The sequence below is a fragment of the Sinocyclocheilus grahami genome, unplaced genomic scaffold, assembly GCF_001515645.1.
Source record: "Sinocyclocheilus grahami isolate Dianchi unplaced genomic scaffold, SAMN03320097.WGS_v1.1 scaffold1416.1, whole genome shotgun sequence".
Taxonomy (NCBI): Eukaryota; Metazoa; Chordata; class Actinopteri; order Cypriniformes; family Cyprinidae; genus Sinocyclocheilus; species Sinocyclocheilus grahami.
The window spans coordinates 214030-238812 of NW_015506595.1; the positions used below are offsets into that span (position 1 = coordinate 214030).

General features: G+C 36.2%; 1 protein-coding gene across 1 annotated transcript; it reads right to left on the reverse strand.

Moving 5' to 3' along the window:
- Window positions 1-266: 266 nt before the first annotated feature.
- On the reverse strand, window positions 267-11404 carry LOC107570106 (calpain-9-like). The gene is made up of 15 exons (XM_016256303.1): window positions 11123-11404; window positions 8493-8689; window positions 7920-7991; window positions 7532-7634; window positions 7328-7419; window positions 6219-6421; window positions 4457-4499; window positions 4280-4354; window positions 4078-4138; window positions 3777-3841; window positions 2485-2553; window positions 1884-1962; window positions 1505-1621; window positions 720-778; window positions 267-499 (listed from the first exon to the last, which is right to left on the reverse strand). Exons 1-15 carry the CDS (start codon window positions 11319-11321, stop codon window positions 473-475), a joined length of 1461 nt encoding a protein of 486 aa, XP_016111789.1. The 5' UTR covers window positions 11322-11404; the 3' UTR covers window positions 267-472.
- Between the last annotated feature and the right edge of the window lie 13379 nt (window positions 11405-24783).

A 24783-nucleotide genomic window follows, 5' to 3' on the forward strand; every position in this document is an offset into this window, starting at 1 on the left:
TAGCTATATATATATATATACTTAATACTTACATTTGAATATGAGTGTATGAACGTATTATTAAAATAATGCTTATTATATAAATATATTTTATATACTACCAAATTTCACTAGATTTTTCTATTTATTGTGTTACATATTTTACACAGGCCTATATTATATATTAAATATATTAGATTAATATTTAAATATATTTTATATATTACCAAAGTCTGTCTATCTATCATCTATCCATCTATCCATCTATCTATCTATCTATCAGAGTGAAAATTTTAAGGGGGTCTGAATACTTTCCGTACCCACTGTATATAAAGTAGCTGTGTTTTGCATCATATCTATTAATATAGAATTTATAGTATTGTAACTTTAATGTAACACTGTATTGACCAATCAGCTTCCACTCCAGGAACGATCTGTTTATATAGAACAGTTCAAGCAGATGTAGAGCTGTTTCCCTGCAGCTGGTCTGGAATCAGTTGTACATGGTCATGTGCAGGAACTACAAATCAAGAGAAAAACATATAAATATTCATTTGGCACACAGTTAATGAATCACATTTTTCACAAGATAATAAATTCAGCTCTGATTCACGTAATAGCTGTCAGTCTTGTTGCATAAAGATGGTTAAGAAGAACTAAAGAGGGCTGGATCAGCCTGTGTGTGTGTGTGTGTGTGTGTGTGTGTGTGTATAAAGAGGACTCAACACTCATGTTTTTACCTGTCTGCAGTTCACTGAAATCACTCCCATCCCTGTCGCATCAAATGCCTGAAACTTGCCTGAAAACAAAAACAGGTAGATAGATAAATAGACAGACAGACATACTGTAAATGATTATTATTATTATTACTAAAATGTATTAAAATTATATGTGTGTGTGTAATATATATATATATATATATATATATTAAAAAAATTCCCTTTGTTATGCAATGCTATTCATAAACTGATAGAACGTCTGATGTAGAAACTATTTTCTGTCAGAAATCTTGAAGTAGAAGGACTGAAACATTTCTGACAGTGTACAGTTTTTTATTTTTATATTTTATGTTTTCATTTTAATTTTAGTTAAAGGGGTCATATGATGCGATTTCAAGTTTTCCGACCCCTTTAAAGTTTTAGACATTTTGTTGTTTGTTTGTCATTTTTATTACATTTAAAAAAAGCATCTATATAGTTTTCATTATTTTAATTCAAACTTTTATAAATTATTGTAAACTGAATTAAAATTTGAAAGGTTGCCTGGGCAACTAGATGAAATAAAATTAGTTTAAGTTTTTTTTTAACAAAAGCTGTTTTATGGTTTTAGTTTAAATTAACTCTAATAATCCTGCAGTTCACCCTCATGATGCTCTAAACCCAAATGACCTTTTTTTAATTATTAAGGAATATCCTGCTCATTTTTTTATTTAAAGACCAGAAAAAAACTCAAAAAAATCTCCTTTTGTGTTCCAGGTAACAAAAAAAAGTACTTTGATTTAACTTTGATTTGTGTATTCTCTTACGTATCATGCAGTCCAGTTTGGTGAGCAGGAAGAGGAATCCCGGGAAGCTGACGTTCATATCTGGCTCCGTGTAGCGCAGGCCGATCAGCTGCAGTATGAATTCATCCACCCGTATGCCTAGACCAGAGCAGACCAGCTCAGATCAACCTGATCATCAGCATTCCAGACTCACGACAGCAGATGAATAAGCAGGTTTCTCTCCTGACAGCTGGGTGTGTGTGTGTGTGTGTGTGTGGGAGAGCGTTTCACAGTGTGTGTGTGTGTTTTCATTCTCAATAAGTGTTGCGTCAATGAATGCATTTGCATGTACAGGGTGTGTGTTCATGCTCATACTTGCATTTGTGTGTGTGTGTGAGTAAGTGTGTGTCATGGGTTTCACCTGCTGCTCTCAGAGCGGGTGGGATTTCTAGATAATCCAGAGCCTGGTTCTTGTTTTTGTCGAATGTCATAAAGATACCCTGTAAAAACACAGACAGACGGGTGAATAATCACAGAATCCAATCTTTATTTGATCTAAGATGTAGTCATGAATATCAATCCATGCCTTAAAGCAATAGTTACATGTTATTTACTATAAAATAATAAGAAATTAAAAATTAAATATTATATATATATATATATATATATATATATATATATATGTAAATTTGAATATGTGTTGTATTTTTATTTGAATATTTGATATGTTTCTCTTATTTATTGTAAATGAAAGAAATAATAATTTCATTAATTTCAACAAATTTAATGACACGCACACAACTCGGAAACTTTGGGCTTAAAGAAAAATTTTACCGTTTCCCACTCATAATCATGACTTTGTGGTTGCGTTCATCTCATAAATTATCTTTGTGAACTTAACTTGAATGCACTGCATGATGCAATCAGTCATGTGACATGAAAACCTTCTACAGTCTCATCCTGACCGTAACCAAACACACCCTACGTGCATTAAATTACTGCAAACAGCCAAATGTCCTCACCGTCCACTTCCGGAGTTTTGCCCACAATGCCTGGAACTCTATCAAGTCGAGTCGTCCCATTCCTTGGCTCTGATTGGAGGTGTTAAGGTGACATTCCAATCTCCACCCAAAACATTCTTGTGAAACACACCATAAAATACCACACCCACCCACATCCACCTGCAGTTACTGAGATAACACATCCGCTATGATGAGAATGAAATACTAGCATATGTACCGCATAACACATGCCATACTATTCTTAGAAATAGAATGTGAAACAAACTGTTGCATGTTACACTACCGGTCAAAATCTTGGAATTGTTCATGTTTTTGAAAGAAGTCTCTTCTGCTCACCAAGGCTGCATTTATTTGATCAAAATAAAAATAGTAAAATTGCGCAATATTATTACAATTTAAAATAACTGTTTTCAATTGTAATATATTGTAAAATGTAATTTATTTCTGTGATCAAAGCTGAATTTTCAGCATCATTACGCCAGTCTTCAGTGTCACATGATCCTTCAGAAATCATTCTAATATGCTGATTATCATCAATGTTGAAAACAGTTATGCTGCTGCATATTTTTGTGGACACTTTTTTTTCAGCAAGGATGCATTAAATTGATCAAAAGTGATAGCAAGGACATTTATAATTACAAATTCTGTTATTTTCAACTTTCTATTCATCAGAAATCCTGAAAAACTAAATATATGATGGTTTCCTCAAAAAATACGAAGCAGCACAACTGTTTTCAACATTGATAATAATAGGAATGTTTCTTAAGCAGCAAATCAACATATTAGAATGATTTCTGAAGGGTTATGTGACACTGAAGACTGGAGTAATGATGCTGAAAATTCAGCTTTGATCACAGGAATAAATGACATTTTAAAATATATTACAATTGAAAATAGTTATTTTAAATTGTAATAATATTTCACAATTTTACTGTATTTCTGATCAAATAAATGCAGCATTAATGAGCAGATTTCAATCAAATCCAAATGAATCAAAATTGATATTAATGCTAGAAGATTCATCACACTAGAAATGCAGGATGGAGTTTACCACACTAGTTTTAGATCGCACAATTTATGCCATCTGCAGACAGAAAATCTGCATTCTGTGCTAAGAATTCATACTGCATACAGCAGTGAAAGTATTAAAGCATAGCCATGCAGTCTTAAAGATTTAGTCATTTAAATTCAATGTTTAGCGGTTTATCTAGTTCTATTCCGTGTCCATGCACACTAACCAGTGCGTTTGTGAGGACAGTGTATATCAGAAGTGCACTAGCTATGCAGGATACATCCATGAGCACCACGAAGCTCTTGCAGTGCTCCAAACTCAGCTGCTTCTCGCTACCTGCAAAGACTGACCAAACAGGAAACAGAAACAATATCATCCAACCCACTTCCTCACTGGTTTCCACTTCACTTCCTGCATGGTTTTCAACTCTGCTAGCAGAACTAATGAAAAGAATTGCATTAACACGGCACAGTGAACACGACTTCTCCTGCAAACCGTGTTTACCATTCAAATGCAAATGTAGAAAAAAAAAAAAAGAAGTGAACAGTTGAAAAACAGCTGGTGAATAAACATGTTCTCACCTCCTTTGGCAATGGCTTCTGTCAGCAGGTTATACAGATCCAAAGGGGAACAATAAGGCCCCTATAGACAACACATACAACACTGTTAACAGTCACACGCATATGACATTGGAGCTACATATTAGCTCTAAGAATACATGCACAGACAAACTCAAAAGTACTGTATTGTGCAGCTCAACGTGCAAGTAATGTGTGTTTTTACCTTGACACAGTGTTTCACAAAGAGCTCTCTGGCTTCATTTCCAGACGGCAGACCTGCGAGATGTGGAGACATTGGCTACACACACAAACAGACAGGCAGAAACAATTAAAACCCAACGATTAAACGGACTCAGTGCTAACAAATGATCAAAGCAGTGAATCAACTTCTCCATTTTACCGGTGTAATCGAGTTTCTATCTACTCCTGGTGTCCCAACAGCTCTGCAAACACACATATATATTGACATATGTAGCAGTTTATTATGTTAAAACAAAGAAAAATAAAGAAAAAGCAATGTTCCCATCAAGTTATGAAAACATAATTTCTGAATCTTCACTGAACGTTCAAACAGTCCAGGTTTTAAAACATTGAGGAAACATTCCATTTTATGTTTTTAAAAATGGCGAGAACGTTACCTCTGAATGTTCTCTGAAACAAGTAGTAACATTAAAAAAATGTAAAAAGCATTCCATGATTAATATAGCATACAAATGTTTTGTGCTAACATTATTAAAGACGAATGAACTTTAATGTTCTATTAATGGTAATGGAAGAACGTTTGCTCATAACTTTGAATGAACCTTGCCAGAACATTCTGTGTTCGCTGAGATTTGACCTCCAAAAATAAAGAACATTTTTGTTGAAGTTCTCAGTTTTGTTTCATTTTATAAAACGGATAGTTCCGGTCCTTGATTCTGATTGACTGAGCCACGTTCTCTACAAACATACACCTTTGTATGTTTACGTTTGTGTGTTGCTCGGCAGACACTTTGTTGGAACCACCACTGTTTCTGAGGAACTACATTGTTTGGTGGAAGAATAATGTTTTTATTAATATCATTACACTTTATTTGCTCTGTATTTTGTGAAACCTTACTACGTATATGGAATAACCGTTTTATAAAAGCAATAACCTCGTGAAGCCATGGTTTACAGGGGGTTTTAGGCACTCCGCTTCGCGTTGCAATGCCCCTTAGCTGTTATAAATTCACTGTAAACCACGGCTTCTTATGGGGCTTATTGCTTTATTTTCTCCTAGAACTCATTATGGGAAGTAAAAATAGACACAAAGTACTTGTCATATAGTAAGAGCACAGAGGTGTAGCATTAATGTGAATAGTAGCTCAGCAGTGTTGTTATTGCTAACTAAAACTATTAAAAATCCCTTTTGTTAATGAAAATGAAGTTGACATAAAATCAATTTTAAATACTTAAAGAAACAAAAAACTTAAAAACCTTTACAAAACTTATACAGATATTAAAAATGCTGCATTGGCAACTAACTAAAATATAATATGTTACTAAATTACTAAAAATATTTAAGAAATAATAAAGCACATATCAAAATGATTAAAAATTGGAAATACAAAAATAAAATACTAATTTTGAATAATAAAAATGTTCATATTAATTAAATTAAAATAAAATAAAAACAATATGAATTAAAAATGATTCCATGTTATTTTTAATATTAAAATATTTGAGTAATACTAAAATAACACTGCAGAAGAAAATATTAGAAAATACTGAGAAAATATTAGTTATGTGTATTAGATTACTGGGTCTGTTTCTCAGCAAGGTTTGCTCTATATTTCATTCCATTGCTGTCAAACGAAGTGCCGTGACGTGGCCAAGTATGGTGACCCATACTCGGAATTAGTGCTCTGCATTTATCCCATCCAAAGTGCACACACACAGCAGTGAACACACACACACCGTGAACACACACCCGGAGCAGTTAGGGATTCGGTGTCTTGCTCAAGGACACCTCAGTCGTGGTATTGAAGGTGTGAGAGAGCACCGTACATTCACTCCCTCCACCTACAATCCCTGCCGGTACGAGACTCAAACCCACAACCTTTGGGTTACGAGTCCGACTCTCTAACCATTAGGCCACAACTTCCCCGAGATTTTCTTGCATGTTGGAGAGCATCACTTACATGGTTTTGTTTGCTTTCTCGGTCAGAACTCTCAGAAGGAATTCTTCCTCCTTACTGGTCTCTGCGCAGGGAATGATGATGTAATGACCGGGTGCCAGGCGACCACGAAGCACCAGCTCCCGCCGCTTGTCTTTAGCAGTGCTGAGCACCGGGCTCGACTGAGACAAGTCCAGAGAGGAGAGGAAATCACGTTCGGATCGGGCCTGATCACACACACACACACACATCAGACAGAGACACACAGTCAAGAGACACTAACATGCTCCAATCTTCACACCATGAGCTCAGAAATTGTTCTTTTTATTTCATTTTTCCTTTTCTTTTCTTTTTATCTAACGCATGATATATGAAATATATTTTTATTTTCTATACTGCTTCCTTCAAGCAGTACAATATATAACACAGTGACTAGTTCTTCCTTTGAATCACAGTATACTATATACATACATAAATATAATACAAAATAAATCATATATTATATAATACAGTTCTTCCTTCAAAGCAGGGCAATTAACTCAAACTAAAACCATAACAAAATTCTGTTATTTCAAATGACAAATATGTTAAATGAAATAAACTTATTTTATAAATAATATTTTATTCATATATTTTATTTATATAATATTATATAAATATTATATAATATAATATATACTATAGTTCTTCCTTCAAACCAGTACAATACATAATATATAATATATAATATGTTACGTAATACAGTGACTAGTTCATCCTCTGAAGCAGGGTAATTATAATTAACTAAAACTAAAACCTGGCTTAAAAGATCCCTTTACTTCAAAAAAAATAAAAAAAATAAAAGGCCACATTTCTCATTCTCATTTAGTTTAACTTGATGTGCTAAAATAACTGAAATTAAAAATGACAAAAACACAACAGAATAACTAAACGTTTATTCAAATATTAAAACTAATTCAAACTATTAAGAAAAACTATCTCAACAATACTAAGACAACATTGCTTTGAAGTGTTCATTGTAGTCGTCTGGGAACCTATAAACATCCGTTTCCCAGCGAAACTGATAAAGCCAACCAATCAGATTGCAGCTTGCATATCCAATAATACACACTCAGAAAACAGACGTGTGAAACCTTGTATATTTGCAGCGTGACCTCGGACTGCACTCCTCTCTTACGAGTGTGTTTCTGCATGAGCGCCAGCAGGAATGAGCACGTTAGTTCAGCTACAAAGAGAGATATATCACAGACTTTTTTTATTTTATATATATATATATATATATATTTATATATATATATATATATATATATATATATTCACTTTCATATTTATATAACGTGTTTTGTACCCTTTTTTGTCACTCCAAGGCCCCTCCCATTCAGTATTACCCCACGGGTTCCTGATCCGCACCAGCTGAACCGGACCGATCGTAGTCTTGATCTGAAACACACATAAAGCAAACTCAGTCCGAACTATTTCTTATCTTGCATATGATTTCAGATTGAAGTATGTGAATTGGGACTCAGCAATCCTCTACATCCAGCTTTCTCAGAAATACAGTACTAGCAGTGTCCCATTCTGTTGTGATTTAAGCAGATGGTGACCTCTGGTGGAACACTGAGTATTAAAGACACCACTGAAACACAAATCAAGAGCTGCTGTGACAGACAGATAATGAAAGAGAGAGAAAAAGAAAACACCCAAGGTAAAAATTTCCCCTCTCACCGTCTCCAAGCCGGTCACAGAGTAGGCGTGCCAAAACACAATCCCAAACTCATTGCTCTGCTCGATGGCACCCTTCACAAAGACAGAGAGACAAGACAATAGATTACTTTCACAAAACAACATCTGTCGAAAGAAAACACTTTCCTGGAACTCGAGAAAGATCCTTTTACCTAGAAGAACACAAACAAAGAGGAAAGAACACGCGAGACCCTCGCTCACAACAATTTCACCGAACCCAAACATTTTTGAATGGTAGTGTACATTTTGACAAACAGTGTGGGGATTTTACCTGATTAAAAACTTCACATACACTGCTTCAGAAGACTTGAAATACTACTTCTATAACATTTTATTAGAGCTTAAATGTCTACAGAATTTAGAGCTTACAGCCCCAGTCTATTCACTGTCACTGTATGAAAAAGAGCAGCAGGGACATTCTACTAAACATCTTTATTTGTGTTCCACAGAAGTCATCATGCAGGTTTGGAATGACATGGGGGAGAATAAACGATGAGAGAATTGCAATTTTTGGGCGAACTATTCCTTTTAATTAGGCATGTGAAGAGAGAGTACCCTTGTGTTACCACAGTTGATCAGAGCTCCTTCCTGCAGCAGCGGGTGCAGGAAAGAGCCCAGCATTCGAGGGTCAGACGGCACCGTGAAAACCTCTGTAACCCCACCTGTCATGTCTGTCATCGCCTCATGAGGGTAACCCATATTCAGAGCAGTATAACCACCCTTCAGTCTGAGAATGAGATGGAGAGGATAATCTGAACAACAAGCAGTTTATGTGCATGCAGAGCTCACCCTCAGACCTCCCAAGATGTAGGCAGAACAGATTTGTAGAAATATAGCATCACATCAGTCACCAATGGATCCTCTGCAGTGAATGGGTGCCGCCAGAATGAGAGTCCAAACCGCTGATAAAAACATTGTGAAGCCAAAAGCTGCATGTTTGTAAGAAACTTTAAAACGTATAACTTTAAGTCTTCGCTTCTGGCCAAAATACAAGTCCTTAATATTTAATCCCTCTTTCTCCTGCGAAAAAGTGCATCCCCTATTGTCTCTCACATCAAAATCCACCAAATGATTTGTTTAGAACTGTTTTGAAGTGCTTGTGCTTGATCTGTGCAGATTTCTATCCTATAACTCAGACCAGACAACTTTTTCACTGGAGGAAGCGTTATTATGGATAGAGGACTCATATTTCAGCCTGAAGTTATGGTTTTGCAGTTAAAAATGCCTTGATGGATTTGTTTTGTACAAACATGCAACTTTTCATTTCACAAGATATTAACTGTTGGACTGGATTGGTGTGGTTTACTTGTGGATTATTGTGAGTTTTTTAAAAATCAGTTTGGACTCTCATTCTGACGGCACCCATTCACCGCAGAGGATCCGTTGGTGAGCAAGTGGTGTAATGCTACATTTCTCCAAACCTGATGAAGAAACAAACTCATCTACATCTTGGATGGCCTAAGGGTGAGTAAACATTCAGCAAATTTTCATTTTTGTGTGAACCGTTCCTTTAAATATGATATCCAGTCATTTTTATGCATTGACATATTCCACTAACTTGGTAAAAAAAACTACTTTATATTTTATACTCACTGATTTAAAGCATCTATTCTGACTCAAGAACTATGAATAGTTCTGAAGAACATTCTTTTCTGAAGGAACCAACAGTGTAAAAGGAAGAACTGCAATAGAAAGACTACATAATTTCAAACATTTTCCATTTCTAAACGGTTTCCTCCTTTGGGCAGCGTGCGTATGTAAACAGCACGTGCTTTGATATTTTGCTTGCATTGCAATGGCATTGAAACAGTTTAAGTGTGATTATAAGTGGCGAAATACTTTTTTATTAGTGCATAACTTTAAAATACAACAAAGCATTATGTTCAAATACAATAGTATTGGCCACACCCCCAAACAGCTATCAGCCCAGCTAACAGAGAACGTTCCCACATATTTCACTATTAATGTATTTTAATAATGTATTATTAATATATTATTATAATAAGTTATACAGAAATGTTACGACAAAACGTTCTTAAAGTATTGTTTATGTAACAGTCTAATAACTTTTTAATAGGCCTGTTTGATATACGTTCTCAGAACAACATTTTCAACGTCCTTATGATGTTTGAACTTCATGTTCTAAGAAATGAATTTCTAACATTCTTTAAATAACATTCTAAGCACGAAAAGAAAACTGGGAATGTTCTTAGAATATTAAAAATAAACATTCCACTAACGTTCGCCTACAAACGTGCTAGAAACTTGTAAGAAACGTTTTTGTAACCTTGGCATAACCAGTGTTGGGGGTAACGGATTACAAGTAACGCGAGTTACGTAATCAGATTACTTTTTTCAAGTAACTAGTAAAGTAACGCATTACTTTTTAATTTACAAGAGAATATCTGAGTTACTTTTTCAAATAAGTAACGCAAGTTTCTTTTTTTTTATTTTTATTTATTGGTTCACAGCTCTGCTGTCCCCATGTTGAGAGAAATCAGAAGATGTTACTGTAGTTCTACAATAAATATGAATATGCATTAATTCATCTCACACAAAAAAAAACACAGATTCAGTATTCCTCAAAATTAATAAAAATAATGCAATGCAAATGCAAAATGCAAATGTTGAACAACACAAATATCCTTTATGTGTTTAATCCCATTCTATTAACCAATGTCTTTGCTTCTGACCTTCGATGATCCAGTTCAACCGTACTAATAAGCAAAAATTACTCATCTTTTTTTATTGCTGAAGTGTGTTGAAATGGCTTCTTCTGCATTCTACTGTACGGATGTATTTGGTGTGAAAAGGCTTTTAAATTTGCAAAAAATATAACTTTTTTATTTTAAAAACAAACAAGCAAGCCAGATTTAAAAAGTAACGCAAAAGTAACGTAACGCATTACTTTCCATAAAAAGTAACTAAGTAATGTAATTAGTTACTTTTTTTATGGAGTAACGCAATATTGTAATGCATTCCTTTTAAAAGTAACTTTCCCCAACACTGGGCATAACGTTCTAATCATGGCCAGAAAACTGGACATTTCAATGTTGAAACATTTCAAAACAACGTTCCCACATCGTTTTTATTATAGCTTACATTTGTTGCCTGGGAAAGAACAGTTCAGGTACAGATCTGTTATCGTATGGCTCTCTCTCGGGAGGTGTGTGCTGGGCTGTCACTTTGGCTCACCTTTGGTCGTTTCCAAACCAAGTCTTTCTGAATCAGCATGTCCTGCTCCGGGAACTTGGTGTCCGTGTAAAGCCCGTCCTGCAGAGGAAGCCCGGAGGTGGGAGACCACAGCAGCGTCGGGCTGCCCAGACTCTCCCAGGGGTTCGAACTGGACGAGTCTATGCTCGGCTGTTTCTTCGTTTCGGACATACTGGAGTGCGACTTCAGATCCTTCTGAATCTGTCAATGTGTTTGGGAACGAGTGTATCTGAATGCACACACAGACGATTATATTTATCCCTACTGTCAAAAACCTCAACGAATCAAATATTGGTCTGTGGTAAAGTGGGCGTAAACTTCAGGAAAGCAGGTCTTTCCTTAACTTACCTTTAAACAGCTCCTCTCTCCAGCTGTGCGCTACCTAACACTGTCAAAACGAAAACATCTGTCATCATAAACGACCACCTTTACCACAGTGGAGCACGTATCACTATCAAGGCTCTTATACTCTTTAGATTTAATTTCTGATCTATTACTGAAATAACTTAACTGTAATGTGCATGTCAGCTTGCTCTGTCTGTCTTGGATGCCTTAAACTACAAAACACAATATCCTGACCCATGCAGTGATAAAAAAAGAAAGAAAGAAAGAATGAATTTGGAGTAGCTGTTGTGATCAATATACTGTATATATATATATACAATAAACTGAAATATTTTTTACAATTTAATATAACTGTTTTCTATGTGATTATATTTTAAAATGTAATTTATTCCTGTGATCAAAGCTGAATTTTCAGCATCATTACTCCAGTCTTCAGTGTCGCACGATCCTTCAGAAATCATTCTAATATGCTGCTCAAGAAACATTTCTTGCTAACCATATAGTAAGTACATGTAGTTAATTATAATTACACTGTAACAAAGACACCTTAAAATAAAACGTAACCTAACTTTAATTTATCTTCCTGTTTTATTTGTCATGAACACATATGTTCATATTTACCACACACTTTCTATGTTTTTCCTGACTCCATTCCAGTGACAATGGCATTGATTAATGCAAGATCCCTTGCAAATAAGTATTTTATTTTGAATCATCTTTTTCTCTCTCATGAAGTAGACTTCTTATTTGTAACTGAGACTTGGCTCAACGTCGGTTCTCTCTCTGAACTTTCTCCTCCTGGTTGTAGTTTTTTTTAGTACACCCAGGTCTATTGGCCGGGGTGGTGGTCTTACTGTTATTTTTAAAGACAGGTTCAAATGTTCAAAATTACCTTCTGAGTCTCATTGTACGTTAGAAACTCAGATAATTATGTTGAATCCTTTTAAATCTGTGTTATGCGTTTTGATTTATAGACCCCCAAACATTCATGGGGATTTTATTCTGGAGTTTTCTGAATTTTGATCTGTTATTGTCCCTTCTTTTGACAATATTTTCATTTGGGGGGATTTCAACATACATGTTTGTTGCCCTTCAAAGCCCCTGGTTAGTGAGTTTTTTAATTTATTAGAGTCATGTGATCTTTTACAGTGTGTTTCTGGTCCAACACATGAGCGTGGTCATACTCTTGACCTTGTATTATCTTTGGGGTTTTCAGTTAGTGGGTTGAAAATAGCAGACACTGTTTTCTCTGACCACAAGACAGAGAAAACAGCCCTACTTTCCCGTGTAGTACTCAGATTATGAATGTTTCTTCTTCTATTGCTTCTCGTGCTCTTACTCCTTGTACTGCTGGAACATTTTCAGCAGCCTTTGGAGTTTCTCCTTTAATTAGCTTGATTGAGTCTCCCTCTCCTTGTATTGGACCTGAACAGTTGGTCAATCAGTTCAACGCTACATGTTCAGATATTTTAGATCTTGTGGCTCCTTTGGAAATTAGGAATAAAAAGGTCAAGACACAGCCCTGGCTCTCAGGCAAGAGTGAAGAAGGGCCAAACGTAAATGGCTTAAAGATAAACTACAGGTTTCTTATGAGATTTTGAAGAGTTGTTTGAGTGAATACCAAAGAGCTGTTAAATTAGCTAGACCTAATTATTTTTCTGATATTATCTCGAAGAACTGCCATAATTCTAGTGTTTTTTTCTACTATAAACACTGTACTCCATCCTGTTGTTATGCCATTACTCTCACCTTCTGTTGACACATGTGAAAAGTTTTTTAAATTTTTCATTGATAAGACGCTTAAAGATAAACTACAGGTTTCTTATGAGATTTTGAAGAGATTTAAATTCTATTGGTACATGCATTTTAACTATTATGAATAGTGTTGTACCAAATGTATGTTGTTCCACCTAGTTTTAAACATGCAGTTATCCAGCCCCTTCTTTAAAAAGCTGGTTTAGACTCCTCTGATATGAATAATTTTCGTCCCATTTCAAAATCGCCTTTTATTTCAAAGATACTGGAGAAGATTGTGTATGCACAGCTTAATGGTTTTTTGGTGAAGAACAACATTTCGGATAGATTTCAGTCAGGGTTTAGAGCCAGCCATAGTACAGAGGCGCTAATTCTAGAAGTTGTGTTGTTCTGTTACTTTTAGATCTTACCACAGCATTTGACACAGTTAACCATGAGATTCTCATTGATCGCCTTAGAGACCATGTTGGCATTCAGGGTTTAGCCTTAGAATGGTTTTCTTCATATTTAAAAGATAGGACTTTTTCAGTCAGTCTAGGGCAGGGGTAGGCAAGTTCGGCCCTAGAGAGCCGCAGTCCTGCAGAGTTCAGCTCCAATCCTAATCAAACACACCTGAACAAGCTAATCAATGTCTTCAGGATTACTAAAGCTATAGGTGAGTTTTTTTTTTCAGGGTTGGAGCTGAACTGCGGACTGCGGCTCTCTGGGACCGAACTTGCCTACCCCTGGTCTAGGGAATTACTCTTCATCTGTTGCCCCTCTCAAGTGTGGGGTTCCTCAGGGTTCAATCCTGGGACCGGTTTTGTTTTCCCTTTATATGCTCCCTCTAGGATCAATTTTTGAAAAACACAGCATTCATTATCATTTGTATGCTGATGACTCACAACTTTATTTACATTGAAACGCAAGGATCATTTATCCATTCAATCTCTGTATGAATGTTTGACTGAGGTTAAGTGTTGGTTAGCTAATAATTTTCTCCAACTGAATGAGAATAAGTCTGAGTTTATTTTACTTGGTAAAAAGGGATGTGTGGATGATGTCACTGACTGCCTGGGGTTACTTCCTGGGAAAAAACTTTCTAGAGTGAAAAACCTTGGTGTCAATTTTGACATTTTGACTGAACATTTTTGACAAATTTGATCGTCAAATTAATGCCGTTGTTAAAAATATTTTTTTCCAGTTGAAGTCTATCCTTTCTTTTAAGGACTTGGAGAAAGTCGTGCATGCTTTTGTGTCATCTCGTTTGGATTATTGTAATGCATTGTATCTGGATGTGAGTCAGGCCTCTCTCTCCCGCCTGCAGCTTGTTCAGAATTCAGCGACTAGGCTTTTAACGTGTACCAAGTGTCAGGATCATGGACTGTCTGTGTCATGTTTTGCCACTGTTCCTGTTCCCTTATTTGCTCATGTTCCTGTCCTCGTTTTGTTAATTAGTTTTATTAGTTATCCCATACACCTGTTTCCCCAATCATCCCCTATATTTAAGTCTTAGTCTGTGCAGCTCGTCTTTGTCGGTTCTACTTGTTATGTTCATGTGTTTCCTGCTGTTCCCAGTGTTGGATGTACCCTGTGTTTCTTGGATTAAAGACTGTTTCGTTTATTCCTCGTCTCCATCACATATTGTGACAGAAGAACCGACCAAAGAAAGTAACCTCCGTGTGTTTTCCCTCTGTTTGTTTTCTGTTTTTTGGACAAGTATACTATAGTGAAGATCAAATAAGATCTTTTAAACAACACTGGTAGGAAGTAACAGCGCTGTTCACCTTCTCTTTCAAGGGCAATAGTTGTGCAGTCTTGGCATTTTATATTTGACAGTGAGATCACTAAATGAGACTGCACGAGACCCTTGCATGGGAGACTTACGACACACGCTGACCTGGTGACACCTAATGACTTTGAGGGTCTGAATAATGCCATCTTATCCTTTAGTGACTGCTGATGTGTCATTTTTGTGCGTAATACGTATATTTGCATTTTAGGCATCACCTGTCTAGATAGAATTAAATGGTAAAATTTTTTTTTTTTAGAGGAAATATGTGCTTGCAGATGTTAATCTCACAAGCACAATGCTGGAATCGGTTCAGGTGATGGCCATGCATGCGGTTGTGTGCATCATCTTGCATGTACATGTTTAAGTCTGACAAGTCAAATCCTGTGTTTAATAGATAGTTTGGACTAGATTGAAGTTTTCAACTCGCGTGACACTGATTTAACAAAACACATTAAATAGCCATTAAGTTCATGGTCTTTTCCAGGAATATTGTACAATACAGGACTTAACTCTAAAATCTTTTTAAAAATTAGGCTTTATACATACACATACAGGGGCAGATTTAGTGAATTGGGGGCCCCAGGCAAAATATAGAAATGGGGCCCTATACATTTGCACACACTTTCCTAGATCAACCTTGAGGTTCCTTTTTTGTTGTGATGTTTGCTGCTGCACAATGGTGCCCCATAGTTGTGTCCAATGTTTCTACATTTTCATGTACATGTTACAATGGCTTTCTTTCATGTTGTAGACCACGACATAGCAACTGATATACAGTTGAGATACAGGTTTTCACAAAAATAAAATAAATTATAAAATTAAATAGTGATAATAAACACCGTAAACAGCAACCGTTCGCGTGTCAGTGCTTAATGCACATATCCTATATGAAAAGCATTTTAGGGGCCCTTGGCTTTTGGGGTCCCAAGGCGGTCGCCTACCTTTGCCTAAGTCCGCCCCTGCACAAATATTCAGTGAAATGAGGTGCTTTGTATTTTCTATTTATGTTATAGGATGTTTTTATTCTTTGAAACACTATTACCAACATTTGGGACATGCAAATACATAAGATGATGTGATGTTGTTTTTAAGAATGAACGTTAAACTTCAGGATTAAACAGACAACATTTATAAAGTAAATATGGGTCATGGTACACTGTAAAAAATCAAAAGTTGAGAAAACGTAAAAGTTTAAAGCAACCAGCTTCAGGAGATTTTTGCGTTTTCTGAACTTGTTTTTGTAGGAGATTTTTGAGTTTTCTAAACGTTTTGTTGTATAAACTGAAAACAAGAAGTTGAGAAAACTCAAAAATGTCCTGAAGCTGGTTGCCTTAAACTTTTAGGTTTTCTCAACTTTTGATATCTTGCCTATCGAAGCTTTGTAAGCTGGTGCTGGGGCCATTTAGGACAGAATGTCAGAGTTGTTCTCCCATCCTGTCTTGTGCTTCGGATTTAAGTTCCCTGATCCGGATGGACAGTTTGTAGGCTTTCGACAGCCCCTTGACTGAAGCGTGAGATGTGGCGGCCAACAACTTCCTCCTTTTGAAGGTCTTTCAAACTGGGAGGACAGGAATGTAGAACTGGGGATTTGTTTTAGCTCCTCTACAAATGGTGCGGGGTCTGCAAACACCTCTTCAAAGACCAGCTTCATCAAGTCAGCTACATAATCTGTAAATATAGAGTACAAAAGGAAATATTATTATGTATATTACTGTCGATCGACAACCAACGTCTTAGTAACATATCAAATGCATCACTATGTGTAAAGTGTATTTGTAAATGAAAATAAAACATTTTATGACATACTATTTGAAGGGGCTGTGCATTCACCCTTTTTTGACTTTGGAAAAACACCCTTGTACATAGGATGTCCTGAAGTTGTCGTTGCCTGCTTACGGTCTCCATTTTCATTGTAGTGCATTGCTGCAAGGTACAACGTTAAAACATTACACACTTCCAGCAAATCTTGCATATACATATTTAAAAAATACTATATTTCATGTCCTACTATATAATACCTGCACAACAATGGAAGAAATAACAACATTCTTGGGGGCAAAACGCTGGATCACTCTGTGAAAGGCCTCTAGCGAAGATGTCTGGTAATGGTGACTGAGCTTTTCCACGTCTTTTAGGACTCGCTTATTGTTCAGGATCTTTTCCACTTTGTAGAGAGGCATTGACCCTTGAATGACAAAATGTTATTGTGGTATATGTTTATAATATTTTATGCTTGATTTTATTCTTATATTTTTATTTAGTCTTCCTGTACAGCACTTTGGTTTCCACACCGTGGTCTTGAAGGTGCTTTATAAATAAAGTTGAAGTTAATTATTCTGCACATTTGAATCATGGATGTGGAACACTTTAGAAATGCACCTGGAAAGATCAGAATCTGAGAAAACATTCCTGCGTCTCCTGGACTGATATCATCATCATGTTAAAACAGAATCTTGTCCTCACACACACTGCTGGCTGTTTTGCATATAAGCCATTCCAGTGAACATATGCAAATACATATTTTGGGCTCACAGGTTTTTGGACAAGTATACTATAGTGAAGATCAAATAAGATCTTTTAAACAACACTGGTAGGAAGTAACAGCGCTGTTCACCTTCTCTTTCAAGGGCAATAGTTGTGCAGTCTTGGCATTTTATATTTGACAGTGAGATCACTAAATGAGACTGCACGAGACCCTTGCATGGGAGACTTACGACACACGCTGACCTGGTGACACCTAATGACTTTGAGGGTCTGAATAATGCCATCTTATCCTTTAGTGACTGCTGATGTGTCATTTTTGTGCGTAATACGTATATTTGCATTTTAGGCATCACCTGTCTAGATAGAATTAAATGGTAAAATTTTTTTTTTTTAGAGGAAATATGTGCTTGCAGATGTTAATCTCACAAGCACAATGCTGGAATCGGTTCAGGTGATGGCCATGCATGCGGTTGTGTGCATCATCTTGCATGTACATGTTTAAGTCTGACAAGTCAAATCCTGTGTTTAATAGATAGTTTGGACTAGATTGAAGTTTTCAACTCGCGTGACACTGATTTAACAAAACACATTAAATAGCCATTAAGTTCATGGTCTTTTCCAGGAATATTGTACAATACAGGACTTAACTCTAAAATCTTTTTAAAAATGAGGCTTTATACATACACATACAGGGGCAGATTTAGTGAATTGGGGGCCCCAGGCAAAATATAGAAATGGGGCCCTATACATTTGCACACACTTTCCTAGATCAACCTTGAGGTTCCTTTTTTGTTGTGATGTTTGGTGCTGCACAATGGTGCCCCATAGTTGTGTCCAATGTTTCTCCATTTTTCATGTACATGTTACAATGGCTTTCTTTCATGTTGTAGACCACGACATAGCAACTGATATACAGTTGAGATACAGGTTTTCACAAAAATAAAATAAATTATAAAATTAAATCGTGATAATAAACACCGTAAACAGCAACCGTTCGCGTGTCAGTGCTTAATGCACATATCCTATATGAAAAGCATTTTAGGGGCCCTTGGCTTTTGGGGTCCCAAGGCGGTCGCCTACCTTTGCCTAAGTCCGCCCCTGCACAAATATTCAGTGAAATGAGGTGCTTTGTATTTTCTATTTATGTTATAGGATGTTTTTATTCTTTGAAACACTATTACCAACATTTGGGACATGCAAATACATAAGATGATGTGATGTTGTTTTTAAGAATGAACGTTAAACTTCAGGATTAAACAGACAACATTTATAAAGTAAATACGGGTCATGGTACACTGTAAAAAATCAAAAGTTGAGAAAACGTAAAAGTTTAAAGCAACCAGCTTCAGGAGATTTTTGCGTTTTCTGAACTTGTTTTTGTAGGAGATTTTTGAGTTTTCTAAACGTTTTGTTGTATAAACTGAAAACAAGAAGTTGAGAAAACTCAAAAATGTCCTGAAGCTGGTTGCCTTAAACTTTTAGGTTTTCTCAACTTTTGATATCTTGCCTATCGAAGCTTTGTAAGCTGGTGCTGGGGCCATTTAGGACAGAATGTCAGAGTTGTTCTCCCATCCTGTCTTGTGCTTCGGATTTAAGTTCCCTGATCCAGATGGACAGTTTGTAGGCTTTCGACAGCCCCTTGACTGAAGCGTGAGATGTGGCGGCCAACAACTTCCTCCTTTTGAAGGTCTTTCAAACTGGGAGGACAGGAATGTAGAACTGGGGATTTGTTTTAGCTCCTCTACAAATGGTGCGGGGTCTGCAAACACCTCTTCAAAGACCAGCTTCATCAAGTCAGCTACATAATCTGTAAATATAGAGTACAAAAGGAAATATTATTATGTATATTACTGTCGATCGACAACCAACGTCTTAGTAACATATCAAATGCATCACTATGTGTAAAGTGTATTTGTAAATGAAAATAAAACATTTTATGACATACTATTTGAAGGGGCTGTGCATTCACCCTTTTTTGACTTTGGAAAAACACCCTTGTACATAGGATGTCCTGAAGTTGTCGTTGCCTGCTCACGGTCTCCATTTTCATTGTAGTGCATTGCTGCAAGGTACAACGTTAAAACATTACACACTTCCAGCAAATCTTGCATATACATATTTAAAAAATACTATATTTCATGTCCTACTATATAATACCTGCACAACAATGGAAGAAATAACAACATTCTTGGGGGCAAAACGCTGGATCACTCTGTGAAAGGCCTCTAGCGAAGATGTCTGGTAATGGTGACTGAGCTTTTCCACGTCCTTTAGGACTCGCTTACTGTTCACAAGCTTTTCCACTTTGTGGAGAGGCATTGACCCTTGAATGACAAAATAAAACATAATATTGTAAAATTATAAATTACTAGTAGTAAGCTTTGTCACTCTGTACTTTGACTTAAAGATGCACACTATTACAGTAATTACGGTAGTCAGCGTCAGACCGTTAATTTGTCCACAGTATTTAGTCATTTTTCTTCAGATGGATAGGGCAAAGATTTTTTTTTTGAATGATGGTCATCTCTGTCGGTTCTACTTATGTTCATGTGTTTCCTACTGTTCCCAGTGTTGGATGTACCCTGTGTTTCTTGGATTAAAGACCGTTTTGTTTATTCCTCGTCTCCATCATTCCTCGCCATCACAGATTGTGACACCAAGAAGAGAGAGCATATTACTCCTGTGCTTATTAAATTACACTGGCTTCCTGTACAATACAGGATTCATTATAAAGTGCTATTATGTTTTTAAAGCTTTGCATGGTTTAGCACCAGAGTATATTTCTGATTTAATCACTTTGCAACAATCCAATAGGTCTTTGCGTTCTAATGATCAATTACATCTGATGGTTCCTCGATCTCGTTTAAAATGCAAAGGTGATCGGGCCTTTTCTGTTGCTGCTCCAAGGCTTTGGAATGACCTTCCTCTGTCTGTAAAATCTTCTCCTACACTTCCTGTATTTCAGAGTGCGCTTAAAACTCATTTGTTTTCATTAGCATTTAAAAATGTCTTGTAATTTGTTCATTGTTATTGTGGTATATGTTTATAATATTTTATGCTTGATTTTATTCTTATATTTTTATTTAGTCTTCCTGTACAGCACTTTGGTTTCCACACCGTGGTCTTGAAGGTGCTTTATAAATAAAGTTGAAGTTAATTATTCTGCACATTTGAATCATGGATGTGGAACACTTTAGAAATGCACCTGGAAAGATCAGAATCTGAGAAAACATTCCTGCGTCTCCTGGACTGATATCATCATCATGTTAAAACAGAATCTTGTCCTCACACACACTGCTGGCTGTTTTGCATATAAGCCATTCCAGTGAACATATGCAAATACATATTTTGGGCTCACAGGTTTTTGGACAAGTATACTATAGTGAAGATCAAATAAGATCTTTTAAACAACACTGGTAGGAAGTAACAGCGCTGTTCACCTTCTCTTTCAAGGGCAATAGTTGTGCAGTCTTGGCATTTTATATTTGACAGTGAGATCACTAAATGAGACTGCACGAGACCCTTGCATGGGAGACTTACGACACACGCTGACCTGGTGACACCTAATGACTTTGAGGGTCTGAATAATGCCATCTTATCCTTTAGTGACTGCTGATGTGTCATTTTTGTGCGTAATACGTATATTTGCATTTTAGGCATCACCTGTCTAGACAGAACTAAATGGTACATTTTTTTAGAGGAAATATGTGCTTTCAGATGCAAATCTCTGCATCTGATTGTGTGCATCATCTTGCATGTACATGTTTAAGTCTGACAAGTCAAATCTTGTGTTCAATAGATAGTTTGGACTAGATTGAAGTTTTCAACTCGCGTGACACTGATTTAACATAAAACACATTAAATAGCCATTAAGTTCATGGTCTTTTCCAGGAATATTGTACAAAACAGGACTTAACTCTTAAATCTTTTTAAAAATGAGGCTCTTTACACAAATACAGGGGCGGATTTAGTGAATTGGGGGCCCCAGGCAAAATATAGGAATGGGGCCCTATACATTTGCACACATTTTCCTAAATCAACCTTGAGGTTCCTTTTTTGTTGTGATGTTTGGTGCTGCACAATGGTGCCCCATAGTTGTGTCCAATGTTTCTACATTTTTCATGTACATGTTATAATGGCTTTCTTTCATGTTGTAGACCATGAAATAGCAACTGATTTACAGTTGAGATACAGGTTTTCACAAAAATAAAATAAATGATAAAATGATAAACCTCACAACTGAGCGTTTAAACCAGGGATGAAGTATAAATTATTATGTTAATTTAAAACGGGGTTATGAGGGTGGATTTTCGCATTGGTCTGAACAAAAACTACAGACTGGATAATTGAAAATGAACATTCATTCTCTGCCAGTAGGAGGCGCTTTTGGAACGTCAGAAATATAGAATGAGAAAAGTGCTCTTTACACAAATACAGGGGCGGATTTAGTGAATTGGGGGCCCCAGGCAAAATATAGGAATGGGGCCCTATACATTTGCACACATTTTCCTAAATCAACCTTGAGGTTCCTTTTTTGTTGTGATGCTTGTTGCTGCACAATGGGGCCCCATAGTTGTCCAATGTTTCTACATTTTTCATGTACATGTTATAATGGCTTTCTTTCATGTTGTAGACCATGAAATAGCAACTGATTTACAGTTGAGATACAGGTTTTCACAAAAATAAAATAAATGATAAAATGATAAACCTCACAACTGAGCGTTTAAACCAGGGATGAAGTATAAATTATTATGTTAATTTAAAACGGGGTTATGAGGGTGGATTTTCGCATTGGTCTGAACAAAAACTACAGACTGGATAATTGAAAATGAACATTCATTCTCTGCCAGTAGGAGGCGCTTTTGGAACGTCAGAAATATAGAATGAGAAAAGTGTGAAAAAATATAGCCAATATTGACGAGGAAAGTCCACTGATGAGTTAGTTACCAGCGTAAGCCTGTGTGCAAAGGCTGTCTAATTCTAAACTTTAAAATACATTTATATTTAGTTGTTTTAACTACAAATTTAAATAAATCTGAAAAAATTATGAAAAGGCAATTATACATTTACACACCTAAAATACATATATCAAGAGCATGCTCACAGATGAGAACAAAACAGCGTTGGATGAAGTGGATTAGAGCCCTGCACGGGTCTCAAATATAGGCCCTAGCCCGTCTTTTTTCCCATTCTCCCAAAAAAGCTTATACTACTGTTTCAGCCATTAAAATAGTTCAGTTTTTTATGTAATGGAAAAGTGATTATATTTTGTTTCGTTAAAAAAGTTTGGAGTATTTTTTGTTCATTAAATGTAAGTTTTTTGGGTTTTTTAAGTAAAGGCCAGCGGCAGACAATGAATTGATCATAGCCTATAGCCTATGTTTGATCAATTTAGCATTCACAAATCCTCATGACTTGCCTAAAATAAAATCTATATATAAAACAGTTCAAGCAGATCACAATGTTAGTTTAAATGTTTAACCTAGATAAATGTGCGCTGTTAGACGTATATCCAATCGTTTGTGTAGAGAGTGGAAGCTGAAGCTCTGCAGGACATGGAGGCGCCAGTGTGATCACTTGCATTTTTTTCTAACAGTGGAAACAAAACAAAAAAACGCAGTCATTTAATGCATCATTCTAAACTGTAAAGGGTCTAGTTTTATTTGTGTGCACTCACAATATCAACAAAGCATTGTGCTTTTATAAAATAAAGAAAACAAACACTTTCTGCCGTCTTGGTCTTGAACAGGAGCACTTCACAGTGATGAACCTAAACTCAGACATGATAAAAATATATAGAAAGCTTTAAATTACTATTTTAAAACAAAATAATTCAAATCGAAAATAGACTCTTAATAAAATAAACTCTTTCATTACGTAGTCCCTGCATTTCTCTCTAAAGGCACATCCAGTTAAGAGATGCAGAGTCATTTTTTTCATCACCATAATTGATGGAAGACCCGATTATAATTTGCGATTTGTAAAATAGTCAACAAATTAATTGTTGTAGGCTAACCCGATCTCATGAAAGTGCGTATAGCACGATTTGCTGCTTCTATTTGGCGTAATATTTTTATGCAGAAATGGACTTTGGCATGCAAAATACTGATAAATTAATAATTAATGGCATGACTGGTTCAGTCGACAGAAATACCGGACACAAAGGCCTAATAACTGCTGAAATGTTTGCGGGGCAAATCTCAGGCCAGTCTGAGCGCTCATGGTATGCCATTGACTCAGACGGTTGTCGTGGTAATAAACACCGTAAACAGCATACCCTATATGAAAAACATTTTAGGGGGCCCTTGGCTTTTGGGGGCCCAAGGCGGTCGCCTACCTTTGCCTATGTCCACCCCTGCACAAATATTCAGTGAAATGAGGTGCTTCGTATTTTCTATTTATGTTATAGGATGTTTTTATTTTTTGCAACACTATTACCAAAATTTGGGACATGCAAATACATAAGATGATGTGATGTTGTTTTTAAGAATGAACGTTAAACTTCAGGATTAAACAGACAACATTTATAAAGTAAATACGGGTCATGGTACACTGTAAAAAATCAAAAGTTGAGAAAACGTAAAAGTTTAAAGCAACCAGCTTTAGGAGATTTTTGCGTTTTCTGAACTTGTTTTTGTAGGAGATTTTTGAGTTTTCTCAACGTTTTGTTGTATAAACTGAAAACAAGATGTTGAGAAAACTCAAAAATGTCCTGAAGCTGGTTGCCTTAAACTTTTAGATTTTCTCAACTTTTGATATCTCATCTATCGAAGCTTTGTAAGCTGGTGCTGGGGCCATTTAGGACAGAATGTCAGAGTTGTTCTCCCATCCTGTCTTGTGCTTCGGATTTAAGTTCCCTGATCCGGATGGACAGTTTGTAGGCTTTCAATAGCCCCTTGACTGAAGCGTGAGATGTGGCGGCCAACAACTTCCTCCTTTTGAAGGTCTTTCAAACTGGGAGGACAGGAATGTAGAACTGGGGATTTGTTTTAGCTCCTCTACAAATGGTGCGGGGTCTGCAAACACCTCTTCAAAGACCAGCTTCATCAAGTCAGCTACATAATCTGTAAATATAGAGTACAAAAGGAAATATTATTATGTATATTACTGTCGATCGACAACCAACGTCTTAGTAACATATCAAATGCATCACTATGTGTAAAGTGTATTTGTAAGTGAAAATAAAACATTTTATAACATACCATATGAAGGGGCTGTTTTAAAGGGGTTCTATTATGCTTTTTCACCTTTTCAACTTTAGTTAGTCTGTAATGT

Bases quoted from the DNA above. Each gene is read 5' to 3' on its own strand.
- LOC107570106 (XM_016256303.1), bottom strand. From the start codon at position 11,321: ATGTCCGAAACGAAGAAACAGCCGAGCATAGACTCGTCCAGTTCGAAC. The intron at 4,355-4,456 runs GTAAAATGGAGA...TTGTGTGTGTAG, and splicing joins ATAGAAACTCGATTACACCG to CCAATGTCTCCACATCTCGC. The intron at 1,963-2,484 runs GTGAGGACATTT...GTGTTTTTACAG, and splicing joins CAAAACTCCGGAAGTGGACG to GGTATCTTTATGACATTCGA.